The 13,206-nt window shown below is 32.8% G+C and overlaps 1 protein-coding gene across 3 annotated transcripts in view; it reads right to left on the bottom strand.

Annotated features, from left to right (window-relative positions):
• Nucleotides 1–13,206, bottom strand: part of LOC132204443 (microphthalmia-associated transcription factor) — a 48,956-nt gene that overhangs the window by 21,458 nt on the left and 14,292 nt on the right. For all 3 annotated transcript variants that reach the window (XM_059632945.1, XM_059632944.1, XM_059632946.1), the window contains 2 exons: nt 10,423–10,636; nt 6,056–6,343 (listed from right to left, as the gene is read on the bottom strand). In XM_059632945.1, coding sequence (XP_059488928.1) covers nt 6,056–6,343; nt 10,423–10,636 — 502 coding nt within the window. The remainder of the gene's footprint in view (nt 1–6,055; nt 6,344–10,422; nt 10,637–13,206) is intronic.

The following is a 13,206-nucleotide window of genomic DNA, read 5'->3' as shown; positions in this document are numbered from 1 at the left end:
GGAGAATAAACAATAAAAAATTTAGTTTATTATTATTATTATTTTTTTTTTTTTTTGGTCAGGCCAAAACAAAGTGTCTTGTCGGCCTGTGCCCTTATTGAGCTTGCGGAAGGCAAGCTCCAATCTTATATTATTTGGGTATTTGTTTATTTTTATTTTATCTTTAAAACATTATCTTAAATAAAACATCACTGTAAAAAAAATCAGCAACTGCAGCGAGTCGCCGTTTTTGTCCCTAAATTTATTTCCCCTAAAACCAATTTCTTCATTTCCCCTAAAATCAAAACCCCTAAAACCATTTTCCCTAAACTCTTTTCTTTCATTTGCCCTAAATGGCAATGTCTCTAAAATTATTTTCCCTAAATTGAAAAAATTGGAAATATATATCTTTTACCTCAGTAATATATATTTTACCTGAAACCGGAAAAACGGAGCAAAATAGAATGTAGTCTTCCTTCGAATACCAACCGAGAAAAGTACGCTTAAAACACAAGTTTCAATATTCTGACTGATTCTGACTAAAATATTTTAAAAATTAATTTAATTTGTTAGCAAAAGATGGATTAAATCGTCAAATTTTATGTAAAAATGTAATTTCAATAATTTTCAAAATGCTCTATCAATATTTAGTTTCATTTATTTTGTTGTCATTCTATAACCATCAAGTCAAGTCTTATTGTTAGTCCAAATACCGAGTACACTACCTCGATCTTTTCCCATATTGCTAAAATAGCCTTTTTCCGTTTTTCCGTTTTTACTTGCTGAATTTGCAAACTTCTTGAAAGTCAGCCAGACAATAATGACAAAGCCATTGAGCATTTGTACAGATTATATTTGCTTCAGTTTTATAAGAGTTAGTGAGCCCCAAACTTTGTAATTTTTCTTTTAGTATGGACTTAATAACTTCATGTAAGTTTTGAATTGTGTTTTTAATTTTAATAATTTACAATATATTATCTGTAAATGATGGAGCTGGCAACCAACAATTTTACATAATGGAAACAGCCCTGAATCCTGCCTTCTGTTATGATTTAGGGGCAATGAAATTTAGGGGAAATGGAGTTTAGGGGAAATAAAAGAAAGATTTTAGGGATAATAATTTAGGGGAAATAATTTAGGGGAAATACAGAAAAAATCCATTAGGGGAAATAAATTTAGGGACAAAAGGGGGCTCCCACTGCAGCAGAAATTATAAAAAAAATTAATCAAACAACAATTCATCCTACCTATGGATTTTTAAAAAGCTTTACTTTAAAAGAAAAACTTACTTCGCTCAATGAAATCGTTATAGGAATCTATTTGATTTGAACCGTTTTGTCACTTAGTTGCAAGAATTATTTATTTAACTCCTATTTATACTATATTCGCAACACGAATAAAAAGTTTGGACTTTAATTTTATCTTTTGGTGCAAAAATTCGAAACTTAATTCAAGGTATATAATAAAAACTAAAGTAATTTTATTAGATCTACTTAAGAAAATCTCTGAAGCTCTCCTTTGTGGGGATAAAGAGAGCTTTTTATTAAACGCAAAAACAAAATTAGCACCTTTAAATTGACGGATATAAATTTTTTTAATCAGTCATGTGATGTGCGATGAACTACAAAAAAAAACGGCACACTTTTTTCAATCTCAGTCAGTCTGCGATAAGACAACTTGTTGCTAAATTTAAGTTCGCACTCCCTAAAAAAAACTAAGTACCAGATACGAAAATAGCAAGTAAGTGTGTCACAATGCAAATTACTACCGGATAATTCTGTAGAACCCTCCAGGTACATTTTCAGATTCAGATTGGGCAAGTAAGTACGACTTGCAGCACGTTCCATAAATAATAACGGCAAACCATTTATTTTTAGACCCACAGCAGACAACAGTGGGCAGCTTTTTAATGCTGCGGACCGCGAGCAGGCTTTTGCAAGATGGGGTCAATTTTTTTTTGCGACCACCAAAAAAGCCTGTGATCTTATTTTATTCAATCTAAAATAAATTACGAGACAAAAAAAACTTGAGCGTGCTGCCTTTTACAGCGCAAATGACGTGAATGTTAAGTGGCTTAAGAATGCCGGTTGTTAGTTATTCATGCCGCGGTTTCATTTATAAATACGTTTGAGTGTCCATTGCGTTGACAGATAAGACCGCATACTAAGTAAGTTAATTGCAAAAGAGTTGCAAAACAACAATCATCAGAAAACCGCGACTAATTTATTTTGTCTTAAAATGCAAATTTGGAAACGTATTGAGACTTTTGAGAGGGAACAAATGTAGAAATTCGAGAATTTTCTTCTCTACTTTATAAGTTTATTGATTGAAGAAATGAAAGTGTAGAAAACGAGAGTTTTCTTTAATTATTTGTTTAATTATTAAATAAATAAATAAACAAACGAACGAACGGATTTACAATTTTCAGTGACGGTTTGCAACTCTTTTTAATGCGTAAGAAAAAATTCAAACAAATAATTTTGCAAATAAAAATAAATAAAATCTTATAGAAAAATTTTACCAAATTTTTTGCAGCTTCTGAAATGACCAAAACTAGAAAGCCAGTTTTGAATAAAATCCAAACTTTTCAACGAGGACAAAGATTGTTTTTCGCTCTTGCATTGCAAACATACTTTTTAAGTGCTGGAACCTTTCCCAAATTTTTTTGCTGCTTTACTGTCTGGTAGGTCACATGACGGCGCTTAAGCTTATAAAAAAAGTGATGCTCGTTTAGATTAAAATCGAAAAGCACTGAGGGTTACTGCGTACATGTTAGTCAGCGAATTCAACATGTCCGAAATGACAAATTATGGGAGAGCGTTAATTTCGCGAAGGCTCGCGAGTTATCGACAAACCACTTTTTTAGCACCGACAACGTAGGTACAAAAAAAATCTGTGCGCTAGTAAAACCCAGCAGTAATAAAAAAAGAGTACCGTCGCGTTTTAGGGTATATTGTAATCACCGTGTACAAGAATTTCGCCCTTCAAGTGTAAGACGTATTGCAAGGTTGCACTACTAAACGATATGTACGAAGGTGGGGCACTTTTTTTTGTGTGCCCCACCCAGGGTCTTCGGATGAATATCTGTGGAGAGGCAAATTTACAAAAAAAAATGCCTCAGATGTGACGATCCTTAAGAAGAGAGAATCGCAGCCGCCATTGGGAATATTTAAAATCTACAGTATCACTTTGCCTCCCAGGTCAATTATTTTTACTGCTTTTTCGCGTCGCACTTTATTTTATTAAGTCCGGACCAATTTGCATGGCTTAATGAAATTAAGTGGTTTTCATTTGAATATAAATTTATCCATCGCGCATTAGCAACTGCTGGCTTGATCAATCTTCTTTAGATATCACAAACGACACTTTGCATTAGGTAATAGATTATGTGGGGATTAAAAGACGGCGAAATTATTTTTAAATATACGTATTCAATTTGGTAAAACATAATAAATTTTGAAGATGAGATAAGGAAATCATGTAATCCTAATTTGGCACGAGCCAGCAATCTGAAAAAAAATAAACCTGAAAAATCTATGATTTAATAATTCTTTTAAAATACAAAAATTGAAACAGTTCGAGAATATAATTTACTTTTGGCAGGAAAAAGACAAGCGTTCATTAAAGGTTCAACTTTTCCAACCAAAAGAGAGAGTCAGTTTGATATTTTCATAGAAGAATTGCCAACCTAATTAACCATCCTTCGTTCTTTTGGCGGGAAATGGAGCACTTGAAAAATTCCAGATATTAAAAAATTATTACTGGAAGAGAAAACTTTCTACTTATGTGGTAAATGCAAATTTTAATGACTTCCAGGAATGATAAAATTCAAAAGTCAACTCAAATGGACGACATTTGAAAATAATAATAAACATTATGGATATTAAAAATTATAATTTACATTGGATCTTAACTTTTTATTTTCGCTGTTATTATTCATATAATATAATTAATCCAAGCATAAATGAATCGTCCTTCTTCTTTTACAAAAGCTACCCCATTCATTTTTATCTTTGATATTAAAAGGCGCTTTGCGACTCTTTCGCATCGCGCTTCCATTATGATTATGATAGTAATAAAATATTCAAAACTGCTTTTGAGACGTTTTCGGAGATAATAGTTGGCGGCTTCTGTGAGGACGAGCAAGTTTGGTTTGGCAACGGCTCCATCACTCAACGCGAGTGAGGCGTAATTTGTGCTGAAGATAGACTCACCGTACCAATTTTTTTTCCTACCGGGCTTTTTGCATTGCACAGATGTGTTTATTAAAAGCGCGCGGCGCCGCGGTTCCTTTTAATGTGAATTTTAATAAAAAGCAACGATTATTCTTCATTAGCACTTACTCCATCGCGCATTAAATATTCGTTCGTTTCACCAGGGCGGCGCACGCGAGTCGCACCGACTCTATACATTCACAAAAATTAATTTTCCTAAGTGATTTTTCGTGTCCACTTTTGCGTAAGCGTGCTGGAAAAAGCTGTGCCTGTTGCGACCGGTTCAACACTTTCGTCTTTAATTGTGACAAATAAAAAAATTACATAAAAAAATTAGGCTCTTTGCACACACAATCTTTTCGGCAGTGTGAATGACAAGATTCATTATTATTCCTTGATAGATCTGATTGCAAGAATGGTGAGAAATGTATTGTTATAAAATACGACCTTTCACCTAAACAAAATCCAAGTTTAAATCGTTTTGAACAAAACAATAAAAGTTGTAAAGATGGTAATTTTTCACAATCAAAATTTCAACATCTTTTAAAATTAATTTAAAATATATTAGACTGAAAATTATGGAAAATGTTAGAAAATAGACATAAAAATTTGATTTATGAAAAATTCCAAAAATTCAACAATTCCCTTTATTGAGAACCAAAAGAAAGATGAATTTTGGATCAAGATAAACCGAAAGGACTTTTATTCCTTAACCAGACTTTAAACTTTTAACACTTTTATCTCGCCGTTTCAAATGAAAGGTTAAATAAAATTTTACGAGTCTGAACTGCCCACTGGACATTGTGTTCGCCGCGTTTAAGTCCTCACATATCAAGAATTAGCAGTGAGGTAACAAGAGCATTGGGCGAAGTTGACCAATTATACTTTTGGCTCACAGTGTTAAACGCCGAGGAGGTGAATTCAATTTTGACGCTCGGCGACCACTTGGCACCTCCGGAGAGCTGCAAACGTTTCAGCCGCGCATATCGTTAAAACGCATTTTAAATAAATAAAAAAAAAAAGGAAAGAAAATCTACACGCTAATGATAAATGAACCAACAAACAAGCAGTTTTTGTTTGTTTGTTTGTTAGTCGCGCCCGTGTTCGGGAAACGTGACTTAATGTGAAGAAATTAATATTTACAGGTGAGAAGAGTTTCTCAGAGATGCTCAATTAACTGGAGCGGAATTTCTCTCTGATTTTACCAGACGGTGGAGAATTTCGATATTGATACCGGCCGAGTAATAAAGTGTGCAAACTATGAGAAGTGTCACAGAAGCTTGAGAATTTCGCCTTTAATTATGAATAAAAAAAGTGAGCCTGTAACCGGAAGATAAAAGTAACGGGGCTGTAACCCTTAATTTGATCTAAACTAAAGCCGATCCGCAAATCAAGTATTTAAATTCTCGTCAAAAAACTATAAATATGATGAATAAATAAACAAACAAAACACAATTTAATTTTCCATTAAAATTATCATCAAGATATAGTAAAAAATTTCATATTTTTAAAGTAAAATAAAAATGTTATATAATTGCATATTTAAAATTCAATTCAAATATAATTAAAAAATTATACAATTCAATGTTTTAATTCCACAATAAAATTAAAAAAAAAAACCAAGATAAAATAAATAAACAAACTCTACAAAATTTAATTTTTGCATTAAAATTATCATCAAGTTATAGTAAAAAATTTAATATTTTCAAAGTAAAATAAAAAAGTTATATAATTGCATATTTAAAATTTAAATCAAATATAATTAAAAATTTCGCCAATTTAATGTTTTCATTTTACAATTTATATTTAAAAAAAAGTTTCGGCAAAAAAGAAACATAGACAAAAGTGTTTCAAGTACTCACCTCTGAGACACTTGTTGCAACCGAACTGAGACCAGGCGACATGACCCTGTCGGCCTGCTGAGGTGCACAATTGGGGGCCACCGTCGAAGTTCTCCTAGAGTGGGCCACAGCCACCGCTGGGGCCGAGCTGGCGGCCAACCTCTTGGCGCGGGTCGTCCTGGCGGGAGGGGTGCCGCCGCTGTCCAGTGAGCCGCCGCCTTGAAACGACTCGCTCAGGTACTGCCGCACCTGGCTCTTCTGCTTCTGAATGACGTGGTACCTGGTCGGATTCTCCAGCACCGTCCTCACCTGGGAACAAATCACACGCCGCCATGCCCCAATTAGTGCTCCGTGTCGAAACTTGATGAATAAATAACACATGTGCGCGGCATTATTTGCCGAGATGGAATACAAATGAATGGGTTTCCTATGAAATTATTTACACTTTAATCAAAGGGAAAAAATACTCGTCGAATTTTTCACTTTAATCCCGGAGTGGAGTTGATTTTTAAAAATTACACACGATTGAATTCGTGATTCCATAAGGATTAAAATCTTAAATTTTTACTCAAGGAATTAATTAACCTTGGGCACACCTGGAAATTCACCGGGTCAAATATTGACACTATTCTTTGTGTTGCCGCCCCTTTTTTAGCATTTTACACTGAATTAATTATGTTTCCTTTTTTGGATTGAGAATGAATAATTTTACGACATGCAAATTATCGGTAAACAGACAAAAAATCCCACTATTTTTCTCACAAAAGGTAAAATAATTACTATTTTTCACATCGTAATTTGTCAGAGACTCCTGCGAGTGATGGTTTACTAAAGCCGTGTTTATGCAACCTGCTGGACATGCCACGCTGAATTTATCACGAGGATTTTTTCATTACTTTTTTCGCCGCTTTTTCTTTTCTGATATTATCTTTCTGATTAAACGATTTTTCTAGGAATTTTATTAAATTCTAATAGGCAAAAAACTTATCGCTCCTCTCAATTCGCTCAAGATTTATGCGCTACTCTAGGTAATAAAATTATCACGGGGCCATTAATTCTGCGCTGGGCATTGTCAGCTGAGCGTCTCACTGGCAAATAAAAAATGTTCATACCCCACCGCGTTTTGGCCCTGGCGCTTCAGCACTCCCATCGCGCGACTGAAAATGCAAATACTAAATCTTTTTTCTTTCATAATTGAAAAAAAGGAAATATTCTTCAATTTAAAAATAATTAGAAAACCCAAAATGAGTTTTATTTTATTTATAAAATATTTTTTATTCTAATCCTCTAATATTCTATAATGTGTAAAATGATTAATTTTTATCATTAAATAACTATTTCATATTTTGAAAATGTATATATTTATATTTTGCTCAAAACTTTCATGAAGATAATATATAATTTTTTAATTTTTTTAAATGTTTATTTATTATTATTTTATTCTTCTCAGTCGATTCTCAGTCGATTATGTTCGAGAATTGTGCAGTTTTAATCATAGTTAATTGCTAAGCAATAAGGAGTTCAAATTCATTTTGCGGAAAAATTCATAACTGTAATAATAACGCTTGGAGTCCCATTTTTTTATCAAGATATTTAATTAGTTGTTTTCCATAATATATCCAAATAAAAAATTTCTAAAGTAGGTCTATAAATTCATTAAATTTTTCGCCGTCTTGGAAAAGAAATTTTGATTTATAAATAGTGGCGTTAACAGGATAGAGTATCGAATTTAACGTCCCGCTGACCACCCATGGAAAGTATAATTCATGGCAAACCCTTGTGTTTGGGCAGAGCAATCTTTTGTTACTATTTTGATAGCTCATTAAGAAAGGTTATTTTTGTCAACAACTACTTAATATGCGCAGATGATTATCACGGGTTGACAATCAACACAGTTTAAAAAGTGGAAATAAGACTAAAAAAAAAAGAATCCAGTAGTTTAGTTTGGCGATTTTTAGCAAAAAAAAAAGGTGTGGCATTCCGCAGCAGAAAAAGTATTTCGAGTTTGTAATTGTGTTAAAGGCTTACAAAGGGCGTGCGTTGTAAAAAAAAAAAAGCGAACTGCGTATAATGTATCATTGAAGAATACAATCCCTGAAGAAGCGAATAAAACTCTCCGGTGGCTTTGAAAAGAGCGATTTTATCGAATGAGATCTGCGGCTAATTAGTTTTGAAATGGCATTGCCAGGTGAAGAATTCAGAAGCAGTTTTGAAAGGAATTCTTCACCGCACAAAGGTTTTATCTCCGCATCGAAATCTTTCAGGACGTTTTGTTAAAATTAATGGCTAGCAATAATATTTGAATACAATAGTTGTATGGGCGTGTTCAACTAGAAAGAGTATAAAGAGATGAGAATTGAAAGGAACTTATTTATTTTTACTCGTGTTTGGCTTCGACAAATTGAGATTGATTACGGCAACTTTGTTTGTAACGCGAATAAGTATTTTCATTCATAAACATCTTCACTATAAATATATGTACAGCTGAATTGATTTAAAAAATCACACAACAAACGCGCAGGTAGGTGAATGTAAATATTTAAACGATCTTTTATTCAGATTGAAGTGAAAAAATTGTAATAATTTTCTACTATAAAAAAAAGCAAAACATCTTTACGATTAATTTTGCTTTCACTATTTGCTTGAAATGCTAAATAAATATATATTTTTTTTTTAATCAACCTAGAGTCAAGTTTTGAGACGCAATTAGTTGGATTATCAAGCAAATAAATAAGTTGGCTTTTTCCTTGAACTTTTAAATCTTTTAAATGGACCCAGACATTTTAAAATATGGCCTCTTATTTGATAAGAAATGGAGTGGAGAATGAGTCGATTCTTAACTTGGACTTTTCACGTTCTGATCATGGTCCATTGGACAAATTACCTATAAGTAGGCTAATAATTATATTGACACCTTATATCGATAAAACTTAGCCAGTGACTTAAGTGTTTTTAGCACTATTGTTTGCATCAGTGCCTAATCTGAGTTGGCTCCTATCTAAATTGCAAAGGCGGAATAAAGAGCAAAACAAACCACACCAGCACCAATTTTTTTCTTTCCCTTTAATTTTGGTCGCTTCGAAAAAAAACCGATTGCTGAATTATATGTGGACTGGTTTTCATCAGCAAAAAAAAAATTATTTTTCGTTTCGGCTATTAACAGTGCGTGCAAAGTGACACTTCCGATAAGTGAATTTAATATCTTTTAGTGCCATATACTGCTCCGTTCTATGTTCAATAAATTGAGAACTGCGGAGCTCCGACTCGATTGCTTTTAGAGAAGCAGCATTTATCTACAAAGAGAATTAACCGAAGCAGTTTTTGACGACGCAATGTTTTTTGTTGAAGGCACTCACCGGTAATGATTTTTTTATTTATTGATTTGGAAAGAGCGCAATATTTCATGACTGACTGACGTCAGAATCAAGATAAAAAAAACCTAATTGCAAGACTTGAATTCGAGACAGGACCAAAATCTTCCGAACATTGAAAGAAGTGTTGAGATATATTTTGACACGTCGGCGCCGGCATAATGGGTCCGGTGGTACAACTCTTGATTGGCTGTCAACACCAGGAGCAAACTTCAAATCTTTGCAAGAAGACTGTCGTGTCTAACAGAATTTCTGTACGAGACCTCACTGGTGCCAAGGAGTATCAATAAAAAGTGATTTAGCAACCGAAGCAGATCTCATAGTTCAAATGCTTTTGGCGGGAAAAGGTGAAACTTTGAATAACCCTTTCTTATTCCTCAGGAAAGCAAATTTTTCGATTACGATCTTTCATTCAGTGATTGAATTATATTAATTTTTTAATTCAAAAGTGCAAATCATTAACGGAGAAGCCCTTTAAATTAATACCAAACTAAAGTTGAATTGTCCATGAAAAAATAAATGATTTCGTTTGAATCCAGCAAAAAATTTCTCTCAGATTACAAAATAGGAAAAATGTTTGATAAAACCAGGCTAGAACTTGTTAGGAAGGCTGATTTAGGCTTAACTGACTTTTTTTTTGCTCTTTTCAATTCACTTGATATGTTGATTTAAAAATGCTTCTTCGGTCGACTATTTGCGATTAATCATGTTCCAAATTCCGATTGGGTAATAAAAAAAATTGTGTTTGCGGCTTATATGAATGAATATAAACAAATACAAATAAGATTTAAAAATGTTCTATTACAAATTATTTGGTCAATAAATAATTTAAATTTATTTTCAAACTTATTTTTATATTTTGAAGAAAGACCCATTCATTTTAGTCATCACATCAAGCATGTTTTAATCTAAATAAAATAAAAAAAAATTTCAATTTAAGAAAAAAAAATGGTTTAGAAAGCTACGATTTCCTAATGGAAATGATGTAATGACCTCTACAAATAATAGTTGCTTTACCTGGAGGACTTGAGCTGGGAGTTCGACAGGGGTCGCCGCGAAGGGGGCGGGCAGGGGTGTGTTGATGGGGGCTGCTGGGGTGACGGCGGCGGCCACCACGCTGCCCGGCTTCCGAACGGCCTCTTTTCTGTCCTGCTCCTGCAACTGCTCGCGCATCAACTGCTGCTTCAGCTGCGTCCTCGAGGTCGTGGTGCTCGTCTTGAAGGTCGGCGGGCTGCAACCAAACCGAATTTGTTCGTCAAAAATAATGTTACAAGCCTTTTCGTTTACAATGCTGCAGTGTCAGGGAGGAGAGAACAGGTTCTACCATAAAAAATCAAAATAAAGATGAAGATAGGTGGCTTAGCATGCGGTGCATAGATTTGTTTTCTATTGAAGAAAAGAAGAGAGGCGCAAAAGCAGTGCACCAAATTTAGAATTTTTCAACCATATTTTATTATTTTTCTAATTTTCAATTCCTTATTTTATAAAATTAATGTAACAATTAAGCAATACACTTGTATTATAATTATTTTGAAATTAAATATTGATAATTTTACTGTGTAAATAAATTAAATATTCAATCTTTGTAAAATAGAAGTCGAGAAATGAATTTTTATTTTCGTCTTTACTTGTTGCGTAACATTTTGAAACTTTTTATAAATACTTTAAAGAAATGTGAAAATTAATCGATTTGTTTATATTAAAATTCACAAAATTACATACAAATTAAGTACAAATGAAGACAACGCTTCATCATTTATGCTTATTTTAATTCATTACTTTATTTATTAGTCATAGTTCATAATTGTTTTTAAAATTGTTTGGTTGTGAAGATTTTAGATTTTTTTTTTATTCTTTATAATATTTATTCTTTTTTAATTTTTGTTGAAATGTAAATTGATTATATAATTATAAAGCAAATCGTAGAGATAAATTATTGCTATCCCTTTTACAAAAATGTAATTATTTTATAAAATGCTGAAAAAAGTATTTTACCTGAGCAAACCTGGTGCGCAAACTAAAAGATATTTTTAACAAAATTTAGAAAAAAAACAAGCAGATAACTTTATCTCATTTTTCTTCCGTTATATAAGTAAAAGCTTTTAGACGCCTCTCTTCCTAAAAAAAGTCTCCAGCCGAGCTTCGAATGCTGATAGGATTATAAAGGCGTGTGTTTGTGTTTGGGCTGCAAGGGCCTTGGATTGGAAGAAAAATGTCATTAGTATACGGTGAGAAATGCCAATAAATTTTAGTGAGCGACTCCGGTGCTTCTGAACTGTCAGTGCTGAGAGAGGAAAAAAAACAACCTGGTGCATTTTTACTATTATATAACCCAGACGGTCTCATTTTAACAGATCAGAGAGAGTAAAAAATAATACTAAATATTTAATATTACTATTCTCCTGTAGGCAGTAAAAAAAACTAAAAAGAAAAGCTGGGCCGAAATGGTAAGCAATTAAAAATGACACCAAAGGGAATATTTCATGGGCTTGATTAACTAAATGGAAGGGTACTGAGAGTGATTTAAACCGCTTCTGGTCAGGGTACTACTTATCATATTGCTAGCAACATTTTAATTTTTTTGTTGCTTGTGACCCTCATCTTGAAAAACTGGCTAGCATACCACTTGTGAAAAAATTACAAAATTTGTATTATAATTTCTACTAATTTGTGGATTAAACTTATTACATGCAAATTCCAGTAATTTAATTTATAGAAATTGTGTTTAATTAAAATATGGAAATCGCAAAATTTCTCAGTTAAAAAATGTCAAGGTGATCGTCGGCCTTAATTAAGCAAGCGGAATTCCTCCTTAGCTTCTTTTTCTTGGCCCGCGCTAAAACTTGTGTGAGTGTCAATCGGATCGATTATATTATAGTGGTTTTTCTCGTGACTCCTTTTCAATGAGAGTTCGAAGTGACGCTATCTCGTAAGAAAGAAGACCATGAGCGTGTCCTCATTGAAGAAATTTCGTTCATTCAACATACAAACGGCTCTTCCAGTCATGAAAATTACTTAAATATGTATAATGTAATTAAATTTTTTTCCAAAAATAATACAACTGAACAAAAAAAGCCAAATTTGTTCAATTTCTATAATATTTTGTCATTTCGTTACATAATACTGTTGTTTTATACATTATTTTAATGCAATCATACTAAATTTGACAAAAATATGATGTTCAAATTATTCACTCATCAAAACAGGCCACAAATTTTCATTGATCGAACGCTTTTTAAATTATAAATTAAATCAATGATATTTTCAAACCAGTTGTTTGAATATTTGAAAAGTTGTATTCTGCAATAAAAAGACATGGTGAATCTTTCGGCTATCTCAAGCTATCTATGCTGCATTTGTTAAGGAGGAAAGATTCTTTACAATTTAACCTTTCACCGGGGTCCTTTGACCTACAAACTAGGTCACCATTAAGTAAATTAATTACATTACATAATCTCATTATTTTGGCATATATATTTTAGTAAAACCTAATGCATTTTAGAATTCGAAAACAAAAAATATGAAGGATTTTCATTTTTCGGCAGCTCCAGAACCAAAATATGAACTATCATTATTATTTTCGTTTCCACAAATAACCCTGAATTTTCTTGTCCATCAAAATGATCCTGATTATAAACTGTTAGTTTTTGTTAAGAATTTTCCTTGCTCTTAATTTAAGATTTTATGTGACCAATGGTAATGCAAAATTTGCTGTGTTCCTCTTGCTTGCAAATTAAGGTCGCGGTACCAGACGGAAACTGGCAGAGCCGTTTGTTTTTTGAATAAATGGCAATTTCTTCA

This window comes from Neocloeon triangulifer, unplaced genomic scaffold (genome assembly GCF_031216515.1).
Source record: "Neocloeon triangulifer isolate White Clay Creek 2 clone unplaced genomic scaffold, ASM3121651v1 ptg000022l, whole genome shotgun sequence".
Taxonomy (NCBI): Eukaryota; Metazoa; Arthropoda; class Insecta; order Ephemeroptera; family Baetidae; genus Neocloeon; species Neocloeon triangulifer.
The sequence above is the reverse complement of the archived record's forward strand: the minus strand, read 5'-3'. Positions and strand labels throughout refer to the sequence as shown.